The sequence below is a fragment of the Sciurus vulgaris genome (assembly GCF_902686455.1).
Source record: "Sciurus vulgaris genome assembly, chromosome: 7".
Taxonomy (NCBI): Eukaryota; Metazoa; Chordata; class Mammalia; order Rodentia; family Sciuridae; genus Sciurus; species Sciurus vulgaris.
In genome coordinates, this window is record NC_136467.1 from 47,556,355 (window position 1) to 47,583,126 (window position 26,772).

Below are 26,772 nucleotides of genomic sequence, written 5' to 3' on the forward strand. Positions count from 1 at the left end.
GAGTAATGCTAAGAATGTAGTCTCTGACTCGTTAAGAAAAGAATAGGTACAAAATTATTTGAAGAACTTGAACCAAGGTTATTCATTAAAGATAACTGAAAGTGAACTATACTTTTTTCCAAACATTTTATTTTGATGGGCTAATGTAATTGTTTATATCCAGACACAATAGCAAAATACAAAATAATGCAAAACTCTCAACTTCTGGCTTATAGTTTTAAAAGAATTTATTAAACCTGTTACAGCAGGATACATTTTTTTTTTTTTAAATAAAAGTACAAAATATTTCTGGAAGGATTGTCGCCAAAAATGTAATCAACCAGTTTATTTTCCCTCTCAATCCTCTGATTTTCTCGTTAAAATGAATGTTTGAAAACTTACGCAGATTCTTTTTGCTTTCCCCTTTTCCACTAACTTTACCAAATAGTCTAACAACTAGAATCTTGAGCAACTGCTGACACTAATCTAATTTCCTGGGTTTTATTTCATACTATCCTAAGCTTCTACTACAGTAGAATTACCTTTTGTTAACAAAAAAAGATTTTTTTGTTAAATATTGGTAATGGTTGGCAACTTTAGTTAAAGGCATTTTCTATTAACCATGGTTAAAATGGGACCTTTGATAATCCTGATTTTAAATGAAAACTATGCACACACAAAAAAACTTACAATTAGGTCTTCAAGTAAGAAAGTGAATACTCTATGCAGCATAAGACAAACCACAGCTCTTACCTTTCAATTTCCTGGCTTGACAAGAAATATCAAATTCCTTTTTAGTAGGGTATACATATACATTTTTAGCTTGGCAATTCTATATGCAATAGGAATCAATTCAGATTTTAATTACCGTGGACTTTGACAATTCTAGCAACAGCAAAGCTCAATTTTATCTAACAAAAAGCAAATAAAACTAAGATTTTAAATGTTTAACCTGTTAAAAATGAGGATATATTTCAATCAAGGGCATACTATCTAAAAATATTGCTATCTAGTCATGAGTTTCTCATTACATTTTGCAGTCCCTAAATGTTCAGAATAAATGTAACGTTCACATAATACTACAGTCCATGAAAAGAGTATATTCTTTTATTGGGTTTTGTTCATACATGTTGTTCTCAATAATAAAATTCAATAAATTTGATTCCTTAATCATAAAAACTTGCTGTACACATTATATACATGTTTCGTCAAAGTCTACAGCCATACAAAAACATCACAAGGATTTAATTGACTCTATGCATGGTACCATCACACAGGAGGGAGCTAATTAAGTAATATACATTCAAAGATTAAATTATAGATAGCACAGTGTATTTGGCACTGCTCACTAATATGACATCTTCTCAGAGACAGGCAATCTCAAGCCTCTGTCACAATATACCAGAATTTGCTATTCACATTAAAACTAGCTTTTAAACTTTATAACAGAACCAATTAGTTTTAAGAAGCAAAGCACAACCAGAATTGGGAATGGAATTCAAACTCTCCAACTTCTTGCTATGCTACAAGCTGTCATCCATAAAGTAGTTTTAATTTGATAATTTTTTCCATTGTGGGGAGTGCTGATAAAAATTTAAAGAAAATAACCTTCAATACATTTTTCTTTACAGCTATCAGTTCTTTTGGCGGGAGTGCAAAGGGAGCCCTGATGATACAGAACTTGTGATAATTTTGGCAGGAATGATAGAATGACCAATATTATTCAAATTGTACAGACTGTACAAGCAGTCAAACTCATTTGAGAAGGTTCTGAAATGTGTATATCCAAATTCAGAACCCTTAGCAACATGTTTCAAGTATTTCTTCCTAGACTCAGGTCATGGGCTATAGATTTATTTTGATGTACATACACTATTATGAAATAGGAGAGAAGTGTAAAAACTCAATATTAACTCTTTAGGGACCTGAGCTATATGCCAATGGATAATTTGACTAACTTCATTTTAACAAACATTATATCCCTTCACTTTAATTGGCCAATTAATTTAATTCATTAAAGCTGAACATACTCCAGAATGGTTATAAATAACATTTATATCTATCGTATCTGCAAAAGGCAAAAATGCAGTCTTAAATTAGCCAAAAACAAAAACACAAACTCTCAATAAAACATAGATCACAGCACAGGGAAATAAATGAAAAATTCTCAAAGTTTAGATATGCTGTAGCTTCACACAAAACTTTTGGCAATAAATTAAAACTTTAAAAAAAGGTTATATAAAGAACTATGAAGTGCAAAGTAATGTCACTGGACCAAAATTTAGTTTAATCATTTTTATTTCAAGTGTATTTTAAAAATCATAAATGGGGTTTTATAATCCAAAGCTGAAACATTTATTCATTGCTTTAGAATCTGCCAAGCAATTCCAGACCATGCTTTCCAAATTCAGTCTTCTTTGCTGTTTTCCAGACTTCTGAGACCTAGTATTTATAATACTCCATTCTAAATGTACAATTTTAGATAACTACTGTACACTTGTTGGAAAGAGTTTTCTGAGAACAGTCCATCAAATATAAAGAATGGTTTCTGTCCAAGGATCAGTAGTGAGGGGAAAATATTAAACACTTTTCAAGAAATCATTTATTCATTTAAAAAAAAAAAAAAAAAAAAAAAACAGAACCAGCGAGTTCTCTGTCCTATAAAATTAATCTAAATTATTTTTGAAGACTTTGGTAATATTTTCCCCATACACAGGCCTCAATCCTACTTACTTTTTTATGCAAAGTCACCACTGAAATTTACTGGGAAAAAAAAAATCCCAGGTGTTATTTCAAGGAAGAACAGGTTACTTCTAAGGAAAAGAGCTGCCCTGGTAATTTCTCTCAAATGCTCATTTTAAATAAAAAATAGTTAATGGAAATATTTTTTAAAACAATTTTGGGTACTATGCAACATTACATGAAATAGAAAATCAAAACTTCTCTTTTCTAGGAAATTTTCCATCTTTACTTTAAAGAATACAATTTATTCACCTTTTTTTCCCTTCTGACTGCCTAATTCAATAATTTTTTAAAAAATTCTGCATCTCAGTTTATCAAGAGTTCTTTTTCAAATGTTCTTTACAACACAGAACACAGACTCCAGAGCAATGTTCTCAAGTCACACTGTTTAACTACAACGAAGTAAGAAATGAAAATGGACGGATATCTTAAGATAGGTATTCTCTCTCCTCTGAAGAGGAGCAAACTTTTAATAAGTGAGCAACACAGAACTCCATTCTCTGCAACTCCCTCAAACTAAGAATACCTCCATTTAATAATATATTATTTTAAAAAATTAAAGTTTGGTCACTAGGAAAGACAGAACAAAAATTACTCCCTTCTCCCCAAACAACAACCCAAACAGTTTTAGTCACTCCCTCCCTTTACTCCCCACAAAAACTGGGAAGTAGTAGGGGCCCAAAGCTTTACATGTGAAATCTCAGCTCCTAAAACATTGCTGCTATTTGCTCAAAAGTTGTAGGTCTACTTATTTCATTCTCCAATACTTCCCCCATTTATAAGTTTATTTCCATACACACACACATGCACGCACACTCCCACACACTCATACACTCACTCTCAAGTAAGACACTTTTTTGTGTTTGTTGATAAATTATGAGGAATATGAACTAGGTGTGCACAGGGTTTCATAGGTGCTTTGTAAACATCAGAGTCACTTGGGTCCTTTTCTCCAAAAGCCTGAAATCAAATTATGCAACCAGGGATCACTACTTTCCCAGACGCTGTTCACAGGCTGCATATTGACGAAGGGCAGAGAAAAAGTCCTCATAACTGATGTTTAGGTGGGAAGGCAAAGAGCTGAAAGGAAAGCACAGGGGAAAAAAAAACAATTGATGATAAACTGTAATTTGGTGGGGGAAACAAAGGATAACAATCAAAATGAGGTTAAGGGCAGAAGAAAATAAATTATAAGCAAAATATGCTAAACCATTTCTACTAAAAGATTGTTAAACTTATTGTAAAACAGTTCAAGTAAAAATTAATCTTCCCCTCTTTCCACAAGAAAAGAAAAGCAACTATAGTAAGTTAGCTTCATAAGCTGTTAAAGCAAAAGCCTAGATTAACAAAAAGTTGGACATCTACGTGTATAAAGGATCTCACTTGAATCCACTTTTAGAATTCGTCGTCATAGTCAGAACGAAGCCAGTACTATGTGAACAGTTTACAAAAGCCAGGCTTAACGTTGAGCAGTGCATCACGGCACCCCACATGATGACATATTGAAGCTATATGGTGAGCAAGCAATAAATGAACATTTAACTCCACTGTTTCCAACTGCTCAAGGAGACACTTATAATGTGAAGACAGGCACTTTACAGACAGAGTGAACATACAACTAGAGGGCTCTCCTTTAATTATTTAAAAATGATTTTCAACAATTAACATTAAAAAAAGATCTCTACTTACACAGTTTTAAAATGAGGTTTGGAAATGCCAAATAGTAGCAGATCCACGTGGTCAGATTCAGAATTTCACAGTTATACATACTACACATACACACACACACACACAGAAAGGTACACAAACCTATCAGGATAGAACTCCTGCTCTGACCCTGTGGTTCTCTTTAGTTATGTTTTTCCCTCTGAAATTCTGAAACAAGTTACCCACTTTTTCTCATTTCTAATCATTTCTTCATAACATCAAATAATATCTCTTGATAATATCTGCTATCAATCTTATATCTTCATTTTCTACTTAAATGATATCCTCAAAAGATACATTCAATGGCATTCTTGCTAAAGCTTGTTTCAAACATCATCCTCAAACTTCTCAACCTCCAAAATCTGCCTCAGTTTACACTTCTCATCAACACTCTTCATCTCCTGTTACTCTTCATGAAGCACTAAGAGTCACTACCCATCAGTGCTCCAGATCTATCAGGAATTCAATCTTCTACTTCTCCATTTTATGATTAAGGTATCTTCCCTGTCATCATGATGCTCAGTCTGATGGAGCCTCAACATAACAAAGAGAGAGCTATGACAGATATGGAGATAGGTCCATGTTAGAGTCTGTTACATTCAAGTATCTGTTCCTCATTATTAGATTTAAACCCCCAACTCTAACTTAAAATGTCCATTTAACAAATACAAAAGTTTTAACTTTTCAAAACCACATTATGAAGCTGCATAGCCAAGATTCAAATAAGATCTATTTGTTCTAAAACATTCTTCCCTCAACTTCAACCACTCAACTTCACAAGAGTATCACTACAGCCATTCTTAAAAGTCTACCTAAAAGGCACTGAAATGAATGACTTGGAAAACCCCTGGAGAAAACCAAGTAAGACACATGTATGCCCACCCTAAGGACACCCAGTTTGTAGATCTGGGTTCTAATTCCACTTTGTTACAAACTTAAAAGTCTCTTCCCTATTTTCTTTACCTGTACAATGAGGTGGGACCAGATGATTTACAGTCCTTTCCTTCTTGAGCACACCACATGAACCCTTTTGCCTCTATTTGATACCTTTTTCCTTCCCCCCAAGCTTCCATTTCTTAGGGCCGCTGGTACACTTGGGAGAGATCCTCTGTTCTTATACTTAAGGCTATTTCCTAGGTACTGATGATCCAACCAGTCACCAACTTTACACCTTTCTCTGTCCTAAGTGTTTCCACCTAAACAGACTATGGCTTCAAATTATCCACATCTTCCTTTCAAAAATATGTGCTCCCTTCACTTTATGGTTTCCTCTCAATAACATTTGAAAACACCTCATCACTTAGGCTTTACAACTTAGGAATCACTTTCTTCTCTCACATTTACCACAATTAGAAAAGTGCTAGGTCTGTAATCATACCTGGTAAAACTTCTCATGGCAGAATCTGATCCTTCTAAGATCAGGATTTAAATATATTTTAATGCTACCAAGTCTCTCCATTATTCTAAATCAGGGGTCAGCAATAACATTCTTGGAGCCAGCACCTGATCTTATTTATAAAAAAGATATATAAAGTCTTTTCAGAGTATAGTCATACCCACTTGTTCATCTATGGTCTGTGATTGTTTAGCTGCATAGCTGAGTTGCTGTTATGAAGGATAGATAGTTACAAGAGATGGGGCCTGAAAAAGTCTAAAATATTTACTATCTGACCCTTTTCAGAAAAAGTTTGCCAAACCATATTCTAAATAAACAATTTCATTCTCTTCACTATATTCTTCCCTGAATTATAGTAACAACCTCTTCACTTGTCTTTTTACTCCATCATTTTCCATACCCATAGCTGCCATACAAATCTTCCAAAACCACCATTCCCTATTAGCTACAGGCACAACAATTTCCAAGTCTCTGTCTACAATTATACGCATTCCTTACATTAATATTTAAAGACTTCCAACTTTTGACACCCCTAGACTATTTAATTTCATTCTACTGTCTAATAGTCTATTCTGGTGGGGCCAGTTCTCTATCTCTTTAAAATGTGCTCCAGATTTTCTTTTGTTTTCCTCCTACCATCTACATGTCCTATTTTATTTTAAATACAAAAATTATATCCATTTTATATAACCTGGATAAGTCATGTTTTCTGTAGAACTGACAACTCAGGCCCATAGAGATACTGCTCACTCCTGATCTCCTAATCAGTGTTAATATCAAATATGTATAAAACCATATACTCTCTTAGGTCTACCTTATTTATATGGATCTTTACTTTGCCACTGATACTGTGAAGTACCTGAGGTAAAGGATGTAGTAACATAATTTTTGGGGAATTCCCACCAGATCTAATACAGTGCTGGGCTCAGGAAAACATGTGCTGGGCTGAATGGAAACAAAGTCAGTACATTTAATTACTTACACAATCTCAGTCAATCTGATTTGCCAGGGAAGAAAGCCTAATGTGCTGTCCACAGGACCAAACTTCAATACTAAATCAGGATCAGGGAAACCATTTGAACCTTGGAAATAAAGACACACATGTGAAATTAACATGCATTGCTTATCAAAACAATGACCAAGGACAAAAATCTGTTAATTAAACTGGTATAACCGTTTTTCTTCAGAAGTTTTACCTGTGTTTCCATCTGTATATTTCCCCCTCACATCATTCTTGAATATATAGTTTAATATTTATGTTCATTCCAATGTAGAAATTTTCTCAAAAGTTCACTTAACAGGATCTTTTTTTTTTTTTTTTTTTTTTTTGCGGTGCTGGGGAATGAACCCAAGGCCTTATGCTTTCAAGGCAGGCACTCTATCAACTGAGTTACATCCCCAGCCCCAGGATTTCTTGATGAGGAAGGTAACCCAATTCTCACCCTAAACCCAGTAAGTACCCCACCACCACCAACACCAACTTCCTCTATCTTTAAAGACTCTCTTGGCATCCTGGGAAAGAATGCTCTTAGGGCACAATTGCTGATTTGTGCCACAAAATCAATGTCTTCAGTATTCCCTTGAGCCTAAGAGACCTCAAAGAAGAACAGGAGACTACTGAGCCTCAACAAGTACAGGGAAATTCTTTATCAATATTATGAACTGGTTTTCACATGAGATCTGTCTTAGGGTAGGGTGGGGGGAAGGATAAGGATGTTTCAACTGCTTAAGAATAAAGTTTAAAGAATCATTGGTATAGCAGATAAGATACTATAATCTGAGGGACCCAGGTTCTAACATTTCCTCATATCTTCAGCTCACTTGCTTGTCACACAATCTCTCTGAGCTTAGATCATTCTGAAGTAAGGAGATTGGATTAGGCAGTAATACTGAGGTTATTATTTCAATGACAAATTCCCTTTAAAGTCCATGGTGGTAAAGCAAGCAGACTAAGCAAAACAACATACTCCTCAACCACCTGAAAAGCAATCCTCTTTAGTTAAAAAAATCAGAAACATCAAATAATATTCCTGAAGAGGCTTCCAAATCCTCTCCATAAAAAAATAAATATTAAATTAGACAAAATCAGTCATTCAAGGGCACTGGATACTGGATAAGGGCAAAAAATATCATTCTTAAATCAGCTCCGGGGAAGAATGGTAGAAGTCTTACCTGGAATTGCTCCCAATCCGCACACCTAGCCTATAAACAATCAATTGCAGAGAACAGTAACTTTTCTAGCACAGGGGTGATGACAAAAATCAGCAGATTTGCTTCTTAGAGCAAAAAGATATGGACTGAATTTGAAACTGAAAGTTGTAGTCAGGAGGAAGAAAACAGTGGTGAAAATCCATGATTTGCCAGATACAAGCAGGAAATTCAAAGGGGAAGGAATAAGAAAAGCTCATATCTTTACTGGCCCGAGGTGGCAGACTCAGCAGCCAGAAATTTAACAGGAAGATCCTGGAAATAAGATCTCAGATAAAATCTCATACTTCTACAGCTGACTGGGAAACTATTCACACAGGAGAGGCAGGGAGAGAGGGCAGGGCAGGAAGTGAAAAGTAAGGGGGAAGGAGACTTGAAAATGTTCTCAATTTTGAATACATTTTCCAATTCCACACAGAAATCACTAAAGTCTTACAAACTTAAGCATCTGTGTGCAAATCACTCAATGACCACTCAACTATGCAGATACAGGAAGCCAGACCAAAAAAACACACACACACACGCAAAAACAAAAAACAATTACTAAACCAAGTAGAGACAGTAGTTGTCATCTTTACGGACAATATATTATATTTTAAAACTTCCAAATCTCTATAGAAAGAGCCACTACTACTATTAAGCGAATTTTAGCAAGGTTGCTGGATACAAAAATCAATATTTTAAAAAACTTTGTATTTATAAATATTATCAATAATCCAAAAATAAAGTTAAGAAAATAATTCCATTAACAATGGCATCAAAAGGAATAAAATACTTAGGAATAAATTTAACAAAAGAAGTTGAAACTCTAAAACCTGAAATTATACAGCACTAAGAGAAAAATTAGCACTCAAACAGAGATAAACTATGTTTATGTATTGGAAGACTCAATATTTTTTTTTTTTTTTTTTTTTTTTGCGGTACTGGGGATCGAACTCAGGTCCTTGTGCTTGTGAGGTAAGCACTCTACCAGCTGAGCTATCTCCCTAGCCCAAGACTCAATATCTTTAAGACAGCAATTTTCTGAAAATTGAGTGGCAGATTCAACTTAATCCATATCAAAATTCCAGCAGGGTTTTTTTTTTTTTTCTTCCTTCCTTTCCTTTCTTTCTTTGAAATTGAAAAGTTGACCTTAAAATTTATATTAAAACGCAAAGGACCCCAAGTAGCAAAAAAACAACTTAAAACAAAAAAGTTAAAGACCTGATACTACCTGATTTCTAGGATTACTACGTTAGACTACAGTAATCATGACAGACTTCGTAAAGACAGATATAAAGACAAGTGGAACAAAATAGAATGCTCAGAACTAAACTCAGAGACTTATGGCCACTTCTTTTTTTCAACAAAGAAAACAGGATAATTCAATGGTTAAAAAAAAAAAAAATTCTCCTCAAAAATTACTGATAAAAAAAATAACTAGGATCTTTAACCTCGCACTGATTACCCAGGTTAAGACAAAATGGATTATAGACCTAAATGTAATCACAAAATCTAAAACTTCTAGAAGAAAACACAAGAAAAAATAATTGTGACTTTGGATAAGGCAAAGATCTCTTAGACATGAAACCAAATATGTGATCCATAAAAGAAAAAAAATCTGGTAAATTGGAGTTTATAAAAATTAAAAACTTAAACAATTAAGAAAATGAAAAAGTAAGCCATGGACTAGCATAAAGTGTAAGTGTACCTATCGTATCACCGATAAAAGACATGTATTCAGAATATAAGAACTTCTTAAAACTCAATAATAATACAAACAACTTGTTAAAAATGGGCTAAATATTGGAACAAACATTTCACAAAAAGATGATACAGATGACTAATTAACACATGAAAAATATTCAACATAATATAGTCATTATGAAAATGTGAATTAAAATCAGAAAAATATTATTATGTGCACACTAGACTAGCCAAAGTACATTTAAAAAGTTTTTAAGTATCATTTTTCGTAAGGACATGGAGAGACTAGAACCTTCTACCTTGCTGGTAGGAATGTAAAACATATAGCCTATTTGGAAAGGAGTTTGGCAGTTTCTCAAAAAATTAAAAATTCACTCACCACATATAGCAATTCCACTGTTACATATCTACCCAAGAGAAAAGAAAACATGTCCACACAAAGACATGTATGCCAACAGTCACAGCATTATTAAAAAACTGAAAACAAGCAAAATATAGTAAACTGATGAATGGATAAACAAAACGTGGTATTATCCATAAAACAGAATACTATTCAACAATAAAAAGAAATGAACTATTATTGAAAGCAACATGGATGAACCTCAAAAATATTAGACTGAGTACACAAGAGATAAAAGACTATGCATTATATGATTGTTTTCTATAACATTTCTAGAAAACACAAAAATATGTCAGAAAACAAACCAGTGGCTGCCTGGTTTGGGAGGTAGAAGTAGGAACTGAATGTAGTCACAAGGGAACTTTTGGGCATGATAGTACTCAGAACATTTGTTTCTGTCACATTAACTAGTTTAAGGACAGCATACATACTAACTTGTCGTAAGTTTACAATCCCTGAAGGCAACACCTGAGCTCAACACTTCAGCACTTTCTCATGGGCAACCTAAAGGCCACCGGTGTGGCCCAGGACAACTTTTAGGATGTACACATAAATTACTGCCTGGGTGGGCCTGACATAATACAGGAAACAGTCAAAATGCCAGTAACTTCTAAAAAGAGTGCCTCTACAATGGTCCACTTTTCAGCAAGCCCAACTACAGTTACACAATCACAAACAATATAAGGCAAGAAGTGAGTAGTCAATGAAAGTAAGAAGTTAGAGCAAGAGAACAAAGGGGGACTGTACTCTATGATGGCCATGTCAAAGTAGAAGAAACAAAGAATCAGGAGTCACTGAGTTAGAAAATGGATTAGTAAGATAAATGGATACTAAATGTGAATAAATAAAAAATAAATGAAAACCTGGTCACATATGGCTACAGAAGCTATGAATGGACATGTACTCGTTAAAAAGATTGCCTTTCTAGTTAGAAGGATCAGGATGTTAAAGCAAAAAGTTCTTATAGTAGCTCTATAGAGAATAAGCAAAACAAAGGCATTTACAAATAGTGTGGAAAAAAAAATAAACATTATATTTTGGTATAATACAAAAATATAGTTGTTTATTTGGTACAGAATAACAGAAAAGAATACTTAAAAAAAAGGATGATGGTAAGATTACATTCTTGGGATTATCCTGTAAAAAGTTATTAAGTTCAAACTTAATAACTTTAAAACTAAAAAGAAAGAGGGACTCAGAAGGCTGAGGAAGGAGGATAGCAAGTTCAGAGTCAGCCTAAGCAACTTATGGAGCTACTGTCTCAAAATAAAAAAAAACAAAATGGGCTGGGGACACGGCTCAGTGGTCAAGTGCTCCTGGGTTTAATCCCTGATTCCAAAAAGAAAAAAGAAAAAAAAGAAAAGGGGGAAAATAAGAAGGCTGACAAGCAGAAGTCCTATTTCCAAGAGTATTTATTACTATTTAAAAAACTCAGAAGTCCTTTTTCTTTACCATTAAGTTCTCATGTAAGTGAGCTGACTACCAATTTTATTCTCTCAAAACCATCTTCACATGTCTGTCCTTTAAAGTTCAGAACTATAAGAGTATAAAAACAAAACTCAGGTTTTATACTACGAAAGGAACCTAAATACTTTCTTTCATAGTGTATCTTTGTGGGACAAAATTAAAAACATATATATGACTTACTAAGTAAACTGTCTAACATATCTACATCCAAATCTGTAGATCTCTTTTGCTGCTGGGCTACTAACTGGCAAAAGTCCTGAGCAGCTCTCACAATATCTGCTTTTCCATCTTCTGGGGACAGCACCTTCACTGCCAAATGGCAATTTAAAACTGGAGGAAAAAACAAATAAGATATTTTAAAAACACACTCTTCCAGATTTATTTCAATATCAGTTTTATGAAATAGTAAGTTCAGACTAAAATAAAGGTAGAGTTCTTATAACAAGAATCATTTATTCCCTTCAATTTCAATATCAAAACATAGTTAGTTATTCTCTGAAAAGACCAAAGCACTCAAAATCATGTTTATGTATATATTTATTATGCTGTCTTATTTTCCAAGTGCTCAGAATGATCTTCTACTGTGTATAAATCTTCTAGAAAATAGGATTTTTATTCATCTAAAACCCCATATACAATCATAGCAGTAAACAGAATAAAACAAATGAGTGAAAATTGTAGGAGAAAACTGTGTTTCAATGGACTAAGTAGCACACACTTTATCTGATTCCGAGAGTTGCTTTTCAACTGACAGAATTCTAGGTAACTGATAACAATGTAAACTTTTTATCTATAGAAATGAAAATTTTTTCTAGTCTGGTATATTTTCCATTGTTTTTCTTCCTATCCCATGGAAAAACCAGTTTTGCCTATGTTTACATATTCATTTATTGATCTATGGATTGTCTATTGAATAATATATCTGATTAAATAAGATCTTTAACATGTGTTTACTTTTTAACATCTATAAACTATTTTTATCTTTTACTGAAAATTATTTTTTAACATGATGAAGAGGGAAAGTCTCAATCTGATGATTAAAGATGCTGACAATAAAGACTAACAAAGCAAAATCAATGAAAAATGACTGACAGAATTTGCCCTGAAACATAAACATACATCTTCATGTGTTACATATTCAATTTTACACTCATGCTTACCTTGATCATCTTTGTCATTACTATTTGCAAACCCTGGTGAGTATTTGGAACAATCTAGGCCCAGAAGTTCCTGCTGTTGTTTTAAAATTTCATCCATCAATCTGGAATTATTTCTTTTGAAAATACCTTAAAGAAAAAAAGAAAAAGCAAGCAAATCACAACTAGGTTCATTTATCTTCTTCAGTAATTAATGGATGCTTGTGGTTAAAAAAAAAAATACTAAATTCAGAACTGAACAAATCTGAAATAAAACAGTAAGAACTAATCCTAAATCCGAATCTATAAGAAAAACATGATAACAAGATTTGTTAATACAAAAGTCTGGCTTTAGTCTCAAAAATAATAATAATAATAATATTTAATAACTTAGTGGCTATGTGAACAGCCACTTAAACCTTGAAAGGAATTTTAAGAGCTCGTTTATTTGAAACTTTTATTTACAAATTAAGAAATCCAATATCCTTAGAAAGTTTGTCCAAGAATTTATTTATTCCTGACTCCTAGCCTAATATTATTTTCTCTGCAGATTTATTATGTACATTAAATACTACCACCCCAATTTCAATTTGATTTTTTAACCTTAAGAGGAACTTATATGAATTATATAAAAAGTACAGAGTAGATAAAAGTAATAAAACCAAAATCAAACAAATTCAAACAAAGCACAGAAATAAACTACATAAAACAGTTTTTGTTCCTCCAACTCCACACAAAAAATTTTACACTTTACATCAGGTCATTGAGAAAGATAAAGGAACAATGTGACATACATTTAATGTAAATTTAATATAGAGCTCTAACTAAAAAACAAAAGTTTTTGATTATTTTTCAAAGAGGCAGCTTTCTAGTTACCACTGCTTTTTTGATCTTTATTTGGTGGTGTACTTTATATACTCTCAGGTCTGATGTTAAAATAGTTAGTAGTGGTACAGTAGATTAAGTAGTAGTAAAGATTAGTTGGGAGAAAACACTGTGTGTATGTCTCCCTGTGGATGGAGAGAGACAGGCAGAAGAATCTGCTGCACAGTGCCAAAGTGGTAGTATATGTGTGACAGCAGTTATAAAAGCAGTCTCTGAGTGAACAAGGCTTTGAAAAAGAAGTGAGACTTGGGCTGGAGTTGAACTCTGAAAGGTAAAGAGAAAAAAATGGAGAGGACATTAGAAGGGGGAAAATCCTTAAGAAAAAGCACAGTTTGGAATGTTCAAAGGACAGACAAATGCTACTGAAGCAAGGGCTTTTTAAGAGAGAAGGGGCAAGCGGACAGTTCTAATTTTTATTTCATACTCTACCAAACAGGTAACAGATAATGTGTGAGCAATGTGGAAGTGTATAGAAATTTATACCTTTAAGGAAATTTTCCTAGCATTACCATAGGCAGGCAGCAGACTACTGCAGGTTGAGGCAATGGAAAGAAGGGCTCACCACAAAGGAAGAACTGAGAGGACGTGGTACATGACTTACGGGGGAATGTATAACGTTCCAAGTCTTTTACTCTAGGTCACAGAAAATGATTAAAAAAAAAAAAAAAAAAAAAAGTGGCCAAATTCTGCAAAAAGAACTGGGTAAAAGGAAAAAAAAAAAAAAAAAATCTGAGTTTTAGATAGTAAATAACAGAATATTTCAGTGGTGTTACAATAAAAGTGATTAAGGGACATGAGACAGAAGTAGAGGGTCCTATAAGAACTGTGCAGATAAAGGATCCTTCCTATCTGTTTATCTCACCAGGCCTAACATAGTGCCTGGGGCACAGAGCAAACACTCAACAAATATCTGCTGAAAGACAGGTCATTTTCAATCCTGGCACAATCCAACTTCAGTATCTTCAATGGCTCCTAAAATGCCTAGTATATAAATAACAAACAGCTCAGCTCAACCACAGCATTTCAGACTATGTACCCACAACTGGTGGAGGCAAATAATTCATGTTTATGAAACAAGTCAAAGTATTTCTTTGTAGTACTTTATACCCCAGCAAACAAGAACTACCTTATGTTTCTCAAAAAATAGATGAAGTGACTCTAACCCCTAACCTTTAATTTCCTAAGGGCATGCCTGTAAAATTTTTCAAATTTTTCTAATTCATCACATGCCTGCTGATATGTCACCTCCCTTAAGAGCCTGTCCCAAAGCCTGAGTCAGATGTGCTCCCCCCATTTTATTCAAACCCCTTGAAAACAAATATTATTTTTAGAATAGCGATAGCTTAACCAACCACCACAACCACCACTAAACTAACTATATTCTTACTTGTGAACTTAAGTTCCTCTTCCTGAAGTTCAATGTTTACTTCATAAACGGAATTATCAGTGCACAAAATGCCACCTATCAACAAAATCAAAAGGGCATGCCACTGAATGGAAAACTTTTTTTGTTTGTTTGTTTCCAGGAACCTCTCACAATAAAAGTAGACACTTCCTTATTGCACACAGGCAGGAACTCTTTTAAAAAGGAAGAATATTACAGAGACACAGTTACAAAGTATCTTTTATAAAGAAGATTTTCATAAGGTTATTTTAAACAGCACTTGCCTACTACACTTGAGCCCTGGCTTTGATCCCCAGCATCACAAAATAAATAAGTGCAGTTTCCGCTAAGTTCTTAGATGAAACAGATTATGAGGAAGATGATTCTCAACATCTCACAGTTTGACACCCATCAAGAAATCTCATTATACTCTATGGTAATTATTTCACCCACAAATAATAATATCAACTTACAATTTTTTCAGGATTCAAAGGCAATACACACATACGCATACTTCACATGACATACAAGAAATGCAAAAAGATGTAAGGGAAACTTTAAAATCAGAAATTTCTATAGCGATAACAGTATATATAGTTTCTTTCTCTCATATCCATTGTCTTCCTTCTAGAATTTAAACAAAAGTCAAATGATAGCATAAAAGTAAACAAATTATCATGAAAGTCATTTTACACAAATAGAAGCTGAGATTGTACTCATTCAGAAATAAGTGATTTAAGGGAAAAAACATTTAAACAAAATGGTTTTTGAGAAAACTATTATTTTATAGAATTATATAATATTGAGCTTCAAGAACAATATTATTCTATCCTTTTACAGATGAGAAAATAGATCCAGAATAGTCAAGCAATGATGCTATAGTGTCTTAAGAATTTGGTTTGAAATTCTGGTCTCTGACTTTAATTTCTATTCAGTAACTATTTTTAACTCTGACAAATGAACAATACTATTAAACGATTCTAAGTGTGTGTGTGTGTGTGCGCGCGCGCGCGCGCTGGGGATTGAACCCAAGGCCTTATGCATGCAAGGCAAGCACTCTACCAGCCGAGCTATATCCCCATTTTTAATTCCTCTCTTTAAAAAGTTGAATTCTATTAAATAAAAATGATCTTTTAGACAAATAAGTAATATCTTTTTTAAAAAGAGTAGAACTATAGCTTTATCCCCCCCCCCACCCACCCAGCTCTTTCATAAAAGGCTTTTGAGGTTTACAGGGCAAACAAAACATGTATTTTGAATTAAGAGTGACCTAGGAATCTAAAGTAAAAGTTTTTGCAATAATGATTTAAGAAATTTCACATTATGTTCACATATGGCAACTATCTTATCTCACATTCTGCAACTATATCTCATGAAGACTCAATCTCTGAAACATAAACAATATAAAAAATATGTAAAGAAAAGGTATATGAAAGTCATTTTTAAAAAACACAATGCAAAAAGTCTCCAATTTCCACAAAAGAATGAAATACTATTCTAGGAAAACTACACCCCAGAAAAACTATAAAATTTTTGGTATTTCTTGAATAACATTAGCTACACACATTAGGAATCAAATGTAGGCTTCTTTTTAATATTCTAAGAAACATTTGTTTTAAATTCTAGTATTAAAAACTATATAAAGGAAGTTTAGACAATAACAGAACCCTCCAATTTCAATAATTTGAAGTGTCCCTAACCTTACATTGCAAGACGACTATTTTTAATATTCACTACTCCATGTCCACATGCATGGGCACTCCTGGTATACATGATTATGCAACTTTGTATCTTGTTCTTTTCAATTCTATGAATACTTCCTTGGTGACCTTCTCATGTTTATTTTAACACTGCATTATTTAACAAAAAAGGACTTTGCTAATTTTGCTTAATTCTTAAAATATAGTAATTGGTACTTTGAGAGTCAGGGGTTTAGCTCAGTGATAGAATACTTCCTAGCATTGCATGAAGTACTGGATTGATCCCCAGCACCAAAATAAAGCAGTACTTTATCAGCTAATTACTATTTTAGAAAAGACTGAATATTCTCTCAGAATGCAGAATTTATCTTATTTAAGGAAAAGAAATATATCAGTATGAGCAATGCATAAATAGAGAGGTATGTAATATGAGACCACAGACATTAAAAGTGGTTATAACATGAAGGGGCTTTGGATATTAATTTAGAAAGCATTCTAAGTACAATGTGAAGCTGCTGGAGTGTTTTATTCAGAGTTTGAGTGATGTTATGAAAAACAGATAACTTTGCTAGTGGATTAAGAATACAGGGGCCAGAGTAGAAATGAAGAACAAGAGGCTACTGGAGAATACAAGTGAAAGATAATTGCAACTTAAACTTAAGACAACTGCAAAGGAGAACAAAACAAGTGGTAGTGGTAGATTTGGGATATACTCTAGCAGTATGGCCAAGGTGGCCTGCTTATTGATGGATCACAAGTAGAACATGGAGAACTCACGCATGATAACTAAGCTTTTAGCCTGAGCAACTGGATGGAAGTAATATTTTGTGGGATGAGGAAAATATGAGGTGAGAGATTTGGGAGAAATTTTTAAGACTATTGTTTTGGACAGATTAGGTATTAGAGAAGTCTAATAAAATAAAAGTGATTTTACAAAGAAGTTGGATATAGAAGATAGGAACTATGGAAGAAATGAGGGTTGGAGAAACAAAACTGCATGTCAGCACACAGAGGATACTTAAAAATCACAGGACTGGAAAGTTCATCTGGCACAGTGGTCAGAAAACTTACTGCTATAGGAGCAGGGCCCCTATAGAAGCAGGGCTGTTTTTAGGATACACTGACCCAGTTAAGCAGAAAAAGATATACATACAGTTCAAAACTCCTACAACATTTAGAAGTGAAACAAAGGAAGAAAAGTTAGACATAAGGATCAGAAAGAATAGGTAGTGAGACAGAAGAAATCCAAACACATGTGGTATCATGGAAGCCAGGAGCAGAAAATGTTTTAAAGGAGAATAAAAAAAAGTAAACCCAATCTACCTATTAGATTATACACTACCTTCAGGTATCTTACTAGAATCTTTTCAAGTTTCTAGTACAAGCTCTTCCAGTAAAGTAGCCTGAAGTGATCTGTAAAAATGGTTCACTACGCTCTTGTCTTGGAAAATCCTACAAAATCATGCAATTCAAGATGTCTAAATCTTTATGTTCACTTTAAGAACACCCATGACTGCCCAGGTCATCAAAGGTATACATATCTGAAAAATCCCAAGTGCCTGAAAAAAAAAAAAGGAATTTCATTCCACCATGGTGGAGTTGGGAGGTGCGTCCAGTGGTGCTGAACACAGGATTAGTGACCCAAAAAGAGTGCTATATTTCTGCTGCAAATGCTTAAAAATGCAGATAGTAATGCTGAACTTAAGGGTTTAGATGTAGATTCTCTGGTCACAGAACATATCAAGATGAAAAAAGCACCCCAGCATATGCTATCATACTTAGAGAGTTCATGGTCAGATTAACCTATACACGAGTTCTCCCTGACATTTTGGAATTATACACACGTTTCAGTAGTTGGTCTGCCCTTAAACCCATGTACTAGGTAATAAAGTCATGACATTCCATTTTTCAAAATAAGGGAACTAAATAACAAGGAGTTTAAAGAAGTAAGTGTTACAAATTTTGTCTGTATTCCTTAAATATTTATTCTTTTAAAGTTTATGTGAAATGTGTAATCAATTTTATAAAATGAGGTTTTAAAAATACACATTGAACCAGGTGTGGTGGCGCACGCCTGTAATCCCAAGCAGCTCAGGAGGTTGAGGTAGGAGGATTGTGAGTCCAAAGCCAGCCTCAGCAACCTAGCAAGGCCCTAAGCAACTCAGTGAGACCTTGTCTCTATAAAAAAAAAAATAATAATAAAAATAAAAAAACTGGGGATATGATTCAGTGACCAAGTGCTCCTGAATTCAATCCCCAGTACCCAAAACAACAAAATAAAAATACATTGAATATATCTTCTTTTAAATATGAAATCAGAATTTTTACTGTTGTTCATTTCTGTTATGATTTGGGTATGTGGTGACCCCCAAAAGTTCATGTATGAGACAATGGAATAAATTTCAGGTGAAATGATTAGATTGAGTTGTAGTCTATGAGTTGATATGGATTAACTGGATGATAACTGTAACTTTAAGGTGTGGTTAAAGGAGGCAGGTCAATGAGGGTGTGCCTTTGGGCTATATATTTTGTCCCTAGTGAGTGGACTCTCCCTGCTTCCTCATTACCATGTTCTGAGCTGTATTCCTCTGCCATGCCCTTCTGCCATTATGCTCTTTCTCACCTGGGGCCCAGAGCTACAGAGCAGGCAGACCATGGAAACTTCTGAAACCATGAGGCAAAATAAACTTTTCCTCTTCTATATTGTTCTTAAAAACTGTTTTGAACACAGCAACGAAAAAAGTTGACTAAAACAATTCCCTTCTATGGATCAAATCTTTTAAGAAATATCTACAAGTATTTATAAGGCAAAAGAAGGGAGAATAGTTAAGATTATAAACACTGGAAAAAAAAATTCTCCTGGTTATCAAGCATCTCACCAGCTATGGAAGTAAAGCAACTCTTAGTTATAAACAAATTCCCATTCTTCAAAGTCAACTGCCTATTTTTATTTTTAAACTAGATACCTAATTAAATGACCTAATGATGATTATCCTAATTTCTCTAACAAACCAACTGTAACACTTTTAGAGGGGAATGGTCAGAGAAGAAAACATATACCTATGATACAATTATTTAAAATTAAAAAAAAAACTATTAAAAATTTACATGACTAAAGTAGTCATAACCAAATAAATCCTAGAAGCCATTTGGCTATTTTATTTAAAGAGAGCCCTGGGGTTGTGGCTCAGTGGTAGAATGCTCGCCTAGCATGTGTGAGGCACTAGGTTTGATTCTCAACATCACATATAAATAAATAAATAAATTAAATAAAGGTCCATCAACACCTAAAAATATTTATAAATATAAAAAATAAAGAGAGCCTCCAGATAACCCCACAGAATAAAAATCATACTAAAATTGGTGTAATGGTGGCATAGTATGATGATGGAATGAGTGCTGGGTTTAAAGTCCAGGCACATCAGCACAGGAAATAATTAACATAAACAAGTCATGTGGGCTTCTTAGCTTCTGGCTACATATTTATTTTTGTTGTTGTTTGTTTACCAATCATTGAACCTAGGATCTACCACATGTGAGGCATGTGCTCTAGTTAGCTACAGCCCCAGCTCAGGCTGCACATTTTAAAAATGAAAATCTTCGCAGCCTGTGCTCTCATTTGATAAATTAATAGTCTGATATAGAGCAAGCGTGCTGTAAACTGAGTTGATTTAAAAAGTACGTCCTATGATTCAGGAGGAACTTATATACTGGTGGCATGAAGATTTTGCTCTATTTGACTTAATAATAAATAATTTCTATCACTTGTAGATAAGTATCACTTCACCAAGGCTTTAAGATAATCCAAAATAATTAGTATTAAAAAATGACTCTCGTGGTCAGATTCTCTTACTGGAAATCAATACAACACAAAGATTAAGTACAAAAGCTTTTGAATAAAACGTGGTCCAAGTTCTAGAACTGATCTTAACTGAATGTGAGTCTTGGCTTTTTAATTCTCAGGTTCTTAATCTGTAAAACAGCTAAAGATCTGCTGAATTTTTATATAGAAAGCAATGTCTTACTCTCAATCGTTATAACAAATACTACTAAGTTCACTCCAAACTAACATCACTTAGAAAAAAGAACTTGATGAACAATCTTATGTAAGGCAAGTAGCAGAGTACTCTTTGATCAGTGTTGATTTCATTGTGCAGAAGAATGATACAAACAGCTTGATTAAAACTGAGATGTCCTGGTCCCAATACCTTAATTCAGTCTGAATAGGAAAAGTGTTTTCAATCAGTATTTCTTAAAAGCATCCCCAATTACTCATTCACAGATGTTTTGAAAAAGAATGTCCTACAGCAAGGTTACCAGCGTGATAAAAAACAGTCTAAACAAGTTCTATCACTAAAGATAATAACACATAATCAGATAACTTGAAATTAGGTGTACCTCAAGTAAGATACAGGTAAGCATAACACCCCTAGGCTTGAACAGCAAAAGTCATTTAAGTCACAGTCATATCCCACATCCTGGCTTTTGTAGCATCCCAGTTCTAATCATAAGTTATAATCATGTAAATAAAATATCAGTCTTCTTACTAGAATTCTGAGTTCAAAAAATTCCTGATCAGGGCTGGGGATATAACTCAATTGGTAGAGTGCTTGCCTTGTATGCACAAGACCCTGGGTTTAATCCCCAGCAACACACACACACACACACACACAAATCCTGATCAAACATAAGTAGACTCGTTTTTAGTAGATGAAAGAAATACCAGCAGAAATTATTATAATCAAGAAATACTGTCAGGTACAGTGGCACCCACCTATAATCCCAGCAGCTCAGGAAGCTGAGGCAGGAGGATCCTGAGTTCAAAGCCAGCCTCAGCAACTTAGCGAGGTGCTAAGCAACTCAGTGAGATCCTATCTCTAAATAAAATAGAAAAAAGGGCTAGAGTTGTGGCTTAGTGGTTAAGTGCCCCTGAGTTCAATCCAGGTACCCAAACCCCCAAAAAGAAATACTGCGTAGCATACTACAGCAATACAGCCACAACGATGTTTATAGCAACATAATTCACTAGCCAAATTGTGGAACCAGTCCAGATGCCCGTTAATAGATGAATGGTATATATACACAATGAAGTTTTACTCAGTCATAAAGAAGAATGAAATTATGGCATTTCCTGGTAAATAGATGGAAATGGAGAACATCATGCTAAGTGAAATAAGCCAGACTCAAAAAACCAAGAGTTGAATGTTTTCACTCATACGTAGAAGCTAAAGCAAAATAAGGGCAAAAAGGGTGGGGATCGAATATTATAAAGATATAGGGAAGATCAGTAGAGTAGAAGATGATCTAGAAAGAGTAAAGAGGGATGGGAAAGGTGAGTAAAAGCTCAATGAATTTAACAAAATCATACTATGTGCATATATAAACATACCACACAGAATTCCACCTTTATGTATGTGTAAAAAGCATCATTCAAAAATAAACAAGCAAAAAGGAAGATCAGAACAGGAAGAATTGGAGAGGGGAGAGAGAGAAGGAGAGGAATGGGGACTGAAATGGAATAAATCACATTCCATGCATGTATGACTTTGTCAAAATGAATACAACTACTATGTAATATTCTAATAAAAAAATAAAAATAGTACATTCTTGCTAAAAAAAAAAAAAGTGAAGAAAAGAAAGAAAGAAAGAAAGACAGACAGACTGCAGGTAGCCAGGCATGACGTTGCATGCCTGTAATCCCAGCTAGTCAGGAGGCTGAAGCAAGAGGATTGCAAATCAATTCAGTGTGAGCAACTTAGACCCTGTTTCAAAATATAACTGGTTGGGGATGAAGCTCATTGGTAGAGTGCCTCTGGGTTCAATCCCTACTATGAAGAAAAGGAGAGAGAGAAGAAAAAAAAAAAAAAAACAAAAAGATCAGGCTGGATGTGTAGCTCGGTCATAGAGTGTTTGCTTAGCAAGAAGAAAGTCCAGGTTTGATCCCCAGGCCCCCTCACCGTGCCCCCACCTCCCCCATTCCAAAAAAAAGCAAGCACTTTTTAAAGTAGGGCCAAGTTAAGTATCAAAACAGAGCTTTTTGTCTAAAGATTGAAAATAATTTATAACCTACATAATTAGAATGAATGCTTGTTTAAGTACAAATATTTGGATAAAGAGGTATAGGACAGGAAAAAATAAAGGTGGTAAGCTTGTTTCCAAAATGGCTGCTATCAACCTTCTCAACTCCCCACCTTTCTGCAAAAGCCATTTTTCCACTGAGAACTGAACTCCTTTTCTCCACTTCCTTAATTCAAGGCAGACGCATGACTTTGATTTCCCAAGCTCAGTCATAAGTCTTGCAGCTCTGGTCTTGGGCTCAGTCTCTGGGAACACTTAATCCAGAGGAAGTCCACTACTTTGTTAGAAGTCTGATTACCCTGAAGCCACTATAAAATGAGGAAGCTAAAACTAACCCTGTGAAACAATCATGTAAAGACAGAGCAACCTGCTTTCACAAACCAGGCATCAGACATATGAAAACAAAAACCTTTATGTGCCAACTTGTCTACAATCCTATTATGAGTGACTCTGGAAAACTGACCAATTGAACTGTGTCAACATATGAACTGTTTTAAAACATTATACTTCTGGGTAGATTTTTACAAAGCAACAGATAAACAGAAGAGTTATCCAAACCTTCCTCTTACCTCTCTTAAAACTTTTCCCGTCATTAACTTTACCTATTATGTTCACTGATCCCAATATTCTATTCAATGCTATTGCTCAAACTAGTCTAGTGGGAATTATGCCTTTGGGGAACTCCAATTCACACACGCTCAAAGAACACTGTACTGTTCAAACTAATCCAAATTCTACCTATTTTTGCTAGGTACAGGTCAAATGTCAATTCCTTTTCTTTACAGGACATATGAGGATAAAGCTTCACCTGAGGGAATATTCTCTAAAGTCTCTTCCAACTCACTTAACATTTATATATTAGCTTGTATTAGTTTTTTAGTAGGTATCACTCCTTGATTGTAAACTTAAGGGCATCATTTCTTATACTCCTTGTATTACAGTGCTCTGTACTATAGTATTCAATAACATCACACTTGAGTATGTTAGGATTTTTTAAGTTAAATATTTACTGAGAAATAGGTTTAACCGAAGTTTCTTTGGGAAAAACTGAATAAAGCTTAGATATTTATACTTCCCTGAAAAAAGCCCACTTTTTCTTACATATTCATATGACTTTCTCCCCTCTTTTTAAGGCTATGCTCAAGTCACTGTGGTTTTCCCTGGTCACCCTATTTAGAACGGCACCCCTTCCTGTACCATTGACTTTCAGCACTCCTATACCTGCCCCGTTTCTCTCCTTTATTTTTCCTCCTTGAACTTGCAATACCAAATATTTTATATTAATTATAATATACTAAATATTTTATATAAATTGACTTCCACTAAAATCTAAGATTCTAGGAGCAAGGATTTTTATCTGTTTGGTTCATTTCTGTATCCCATACCTGAAAGAATATCTGGCACTTAAGACACTCAACTGTAAACTGCTTAATGAATTAATCAAAATCAATAAATTGAAAGTCTCTTAATCAAGCAGTGAAATTGTCCTTATCTCTTAAAAAAAAAAAAAAAAAAAAACTACTTTTACAGTAGAACATAAAATCCTCTAATCTTTAAACCTCCATTCAGTTCTCACTCAAAACTTGGTTGAACTTGACTTCTTCCTTTTCATTACCAATCATTTTGTTTTTAGTCAGTATGACACAAGACATGAATGAATCACATCAGAAATTCAATAACAGGAATAGCCGGAACAAGGAAGTGTGGCAATATTATAACCTGAGTTAGGAGACACAGTCACAAACGCAAACAATTTAGCTATATATTTTCCTTCCCTACTGGAAGACAAAGGTACTTGATTTAAAAGAATCACCTAGATATAAGTCAATCCAGCACATTGCTCAATGTCTTTAACTAATTTCCATTTCTAATTCATTTTATTTTATTCTCCAGACAATACTGGTTACATTGGTTTAGGCAAGGACTGTATCACCTCCTGACAATTTCTATTGGACTGCTGAGTTCTTTTAGCAAGTTCTATAATGTCTGTCTCTGAATATATTAAACCTTACCCTCTAGGGCAAATCATCATTTGATGATTACAGGATACTGAATCATATTCCTTGCTGACTGCAAGGAAGATGATAGAGCAGTCGGAGATTACTACTTACCCTGAAGAAACCCTGCACTTAAATCTACCTATATGACGAAGATTTAAAGGTAAAAATCAAGTTGGAGCTTCTCTAGAGCACACAGGTAATCTATGTTATTGAACAGAAAATAAAACATTCATTTTCTTCCCTTCATACCAGTACTCCAAAATCATCACATCTTTATCTTTAATCCACTAAGTCTCAAGTTTTCAATTATGTGAATATTTTATCGACACAGGTGCATTAAAGTAGGTTGGAAATCATAACCTAGAGCTTATATATCCTTTATGCATTTTTTCAAATGCTGTAATCACATCTATTACTTTCTTCAAAAGAACAGACCTCTAAAAACAATAATCATTTCAAAGTGACCATAGTGGTATATTTGTTGCTCATTTTAAGTTTTTATACATGTTTCACCTCTGGGACAATGGGACAAAATGAATTAAAATATCAATGTAGTCAGGACTTGATTAAAACCCAAACCTGACCTCTAGGGTCTTTATCAACCTTATCTCTTAGATACTTTTCAAAAGCCTGCTCAAATCCCATCTCCTCCCTAAGTGCTCTCAAGTTCCTCCACTCAGAATTTCTCTCCTTCCTTCTAATAGTAGTTACTTTACTCACAAAATGTCCCATCTCACCTATGTATGTACCTTTCTCCCCAAGCCTGAGCATCCATGGAATTAAAGGCAAGATTCTGAGGAATGTCTGGCACAGTGTTTTTGGCTTGTTTCCACCCAATAAGTGTTGAATTTCTGTACTTATAAAAATTCTCTGTGTTGAAATTCATTCCCTCAATCAAAACTTAAGGAAGGACAATTTTATAAAGTACTGTCCTGGCCACTGAGGACCAAGAATCACACATAATCCCAGGCTTCCAAAGACAAAAAGGGAACCACCTTCCTTTGTGCCTACTCAATCTCTAACTCACTTTTCATAAGACTGGCTCAAATGATATCTGGCCCCCACCACTCCCATTTCCAGCACCTACCACAAAGCATGACTGCACTTAAGAGCAGTGCCTTGAACCTCTTTGGGAAACGATGCAGTGTAATCAAAGGGTAACGACTGTGAGAATGCACACACTGGCTAAAATTCCAATTTCCTCTTTACTACCTTTGTGACCTTGGATAAATCAGTTAATGTTTTTGAACTTCAACTCCCTCTTTTGTGAAACAGAGGTATACAAAAACCATCCACCTTACTAGGATATTATAAAGAATGATAAACATTTTTGAACTGTTAACTTACTGAATCGAATCCAGGGGCTTAATAGGTGTTCAATAAAACTCCCTTCCTCGAAAGCTCTGTCACTGAGACTTGCACACTCCCAGGGCCAGGAGAGCGGTAGTGTGCGCGTAACCAGGGCACACCTGCCAGATAGGCCATTGCTGGAGGTCAGAGATGGCTCTGCCAGTCCACCCAACACCATGCCTCACCTTGGTGGTCGTAGACGCTAATGTAGGAGATACCCACGGCCATACACCACACCACGATGCTCGCGATGTCCGAGAAGCTGGGTTCCTGCTCCTCCGCGGTGATCACCAGGCCCATGTGTACAGGCAACTTCTCCAGGGAACGGCCGTCCGCGCGCCAGCGCAGCCGGGGGTGGGCGGCGGCCGGACCCGGCCCTCCGCGCGGGTGCCGGTGGTGACGGCGGTTCCTGCCTACTGCCGGGGGCTTACGGAGCGTAAAGCCGAGCGGCGCTAGGACCGCAGCGGAGGCTGCACGGTAGCAGCGCCTCCAGATCCAGTTCCAGGTGCCGAACCGAACGCGGAGCCAGGAGGTGAGCGTGCGGTGCAGACAGAGCAGCGCGTGTAGCACCCGCCACACCAGCTCGTACAGCCCCGTCATACTCTTGTGGCGCTCGGGCGCCCACCCCACCCTCCCACCCACACCCGCGGCGTG

At 35.0% G+C, this 26,772-nt stretch overlaps 1 protein-coding gene across 5 annotated transcripts; it reads right to left on the reverse strand.

Moving 5' to 3' along the window:
• Window positions 1-209: 209 nt before the first annotated feature.
• NUS1 (NUS1 dehydrodolichyl diphosphate synthase subunit) lies at window positions 210-26,772 on the reverse strand. Of its 5 annotated transcripts, XR_013765359.1 has the most exons (6): window positions 26,304-26,770; window positions 12,746-12,871; window positions 11,766-11,915; window positions 6,807-6,906; window positions 4,105-4,229; window positions 210-3,801 (listed from the first exon to the last, which is right to left on the reverse strand). XR_013765359.1 is itself a non-coding variant. In XM_079148825.1 (5 exons), the coding sequence occupies exons 1-5, from the start codon at window positions 26,716-26,718 to the stop codon at window positions 3,711-3,713; spliced, it is 882 nt and encodes a 293-aa protein (XP_079004951.1). In that variant the 5' UTR covers window positions 26,719-26,772; the 3' UTR covers window positions 210-3,710. The 5 variants fall into 5 exon arrangements, 4 of the variants coding, with proteins under 4 accessions (XP_079004951.1, XP_079004948.1, XP_079004950.1 ...); XM_079148825.1 differs by lacking the exon at window positions 4,105-4,229 and having other exon boundaries at window positions 26,304-26,772; XM_079148822.1 differs by lacking the exons at window positions 210-3,801; window positions 4,105-4,229 and adding an exon at window positions 5,583-5,931.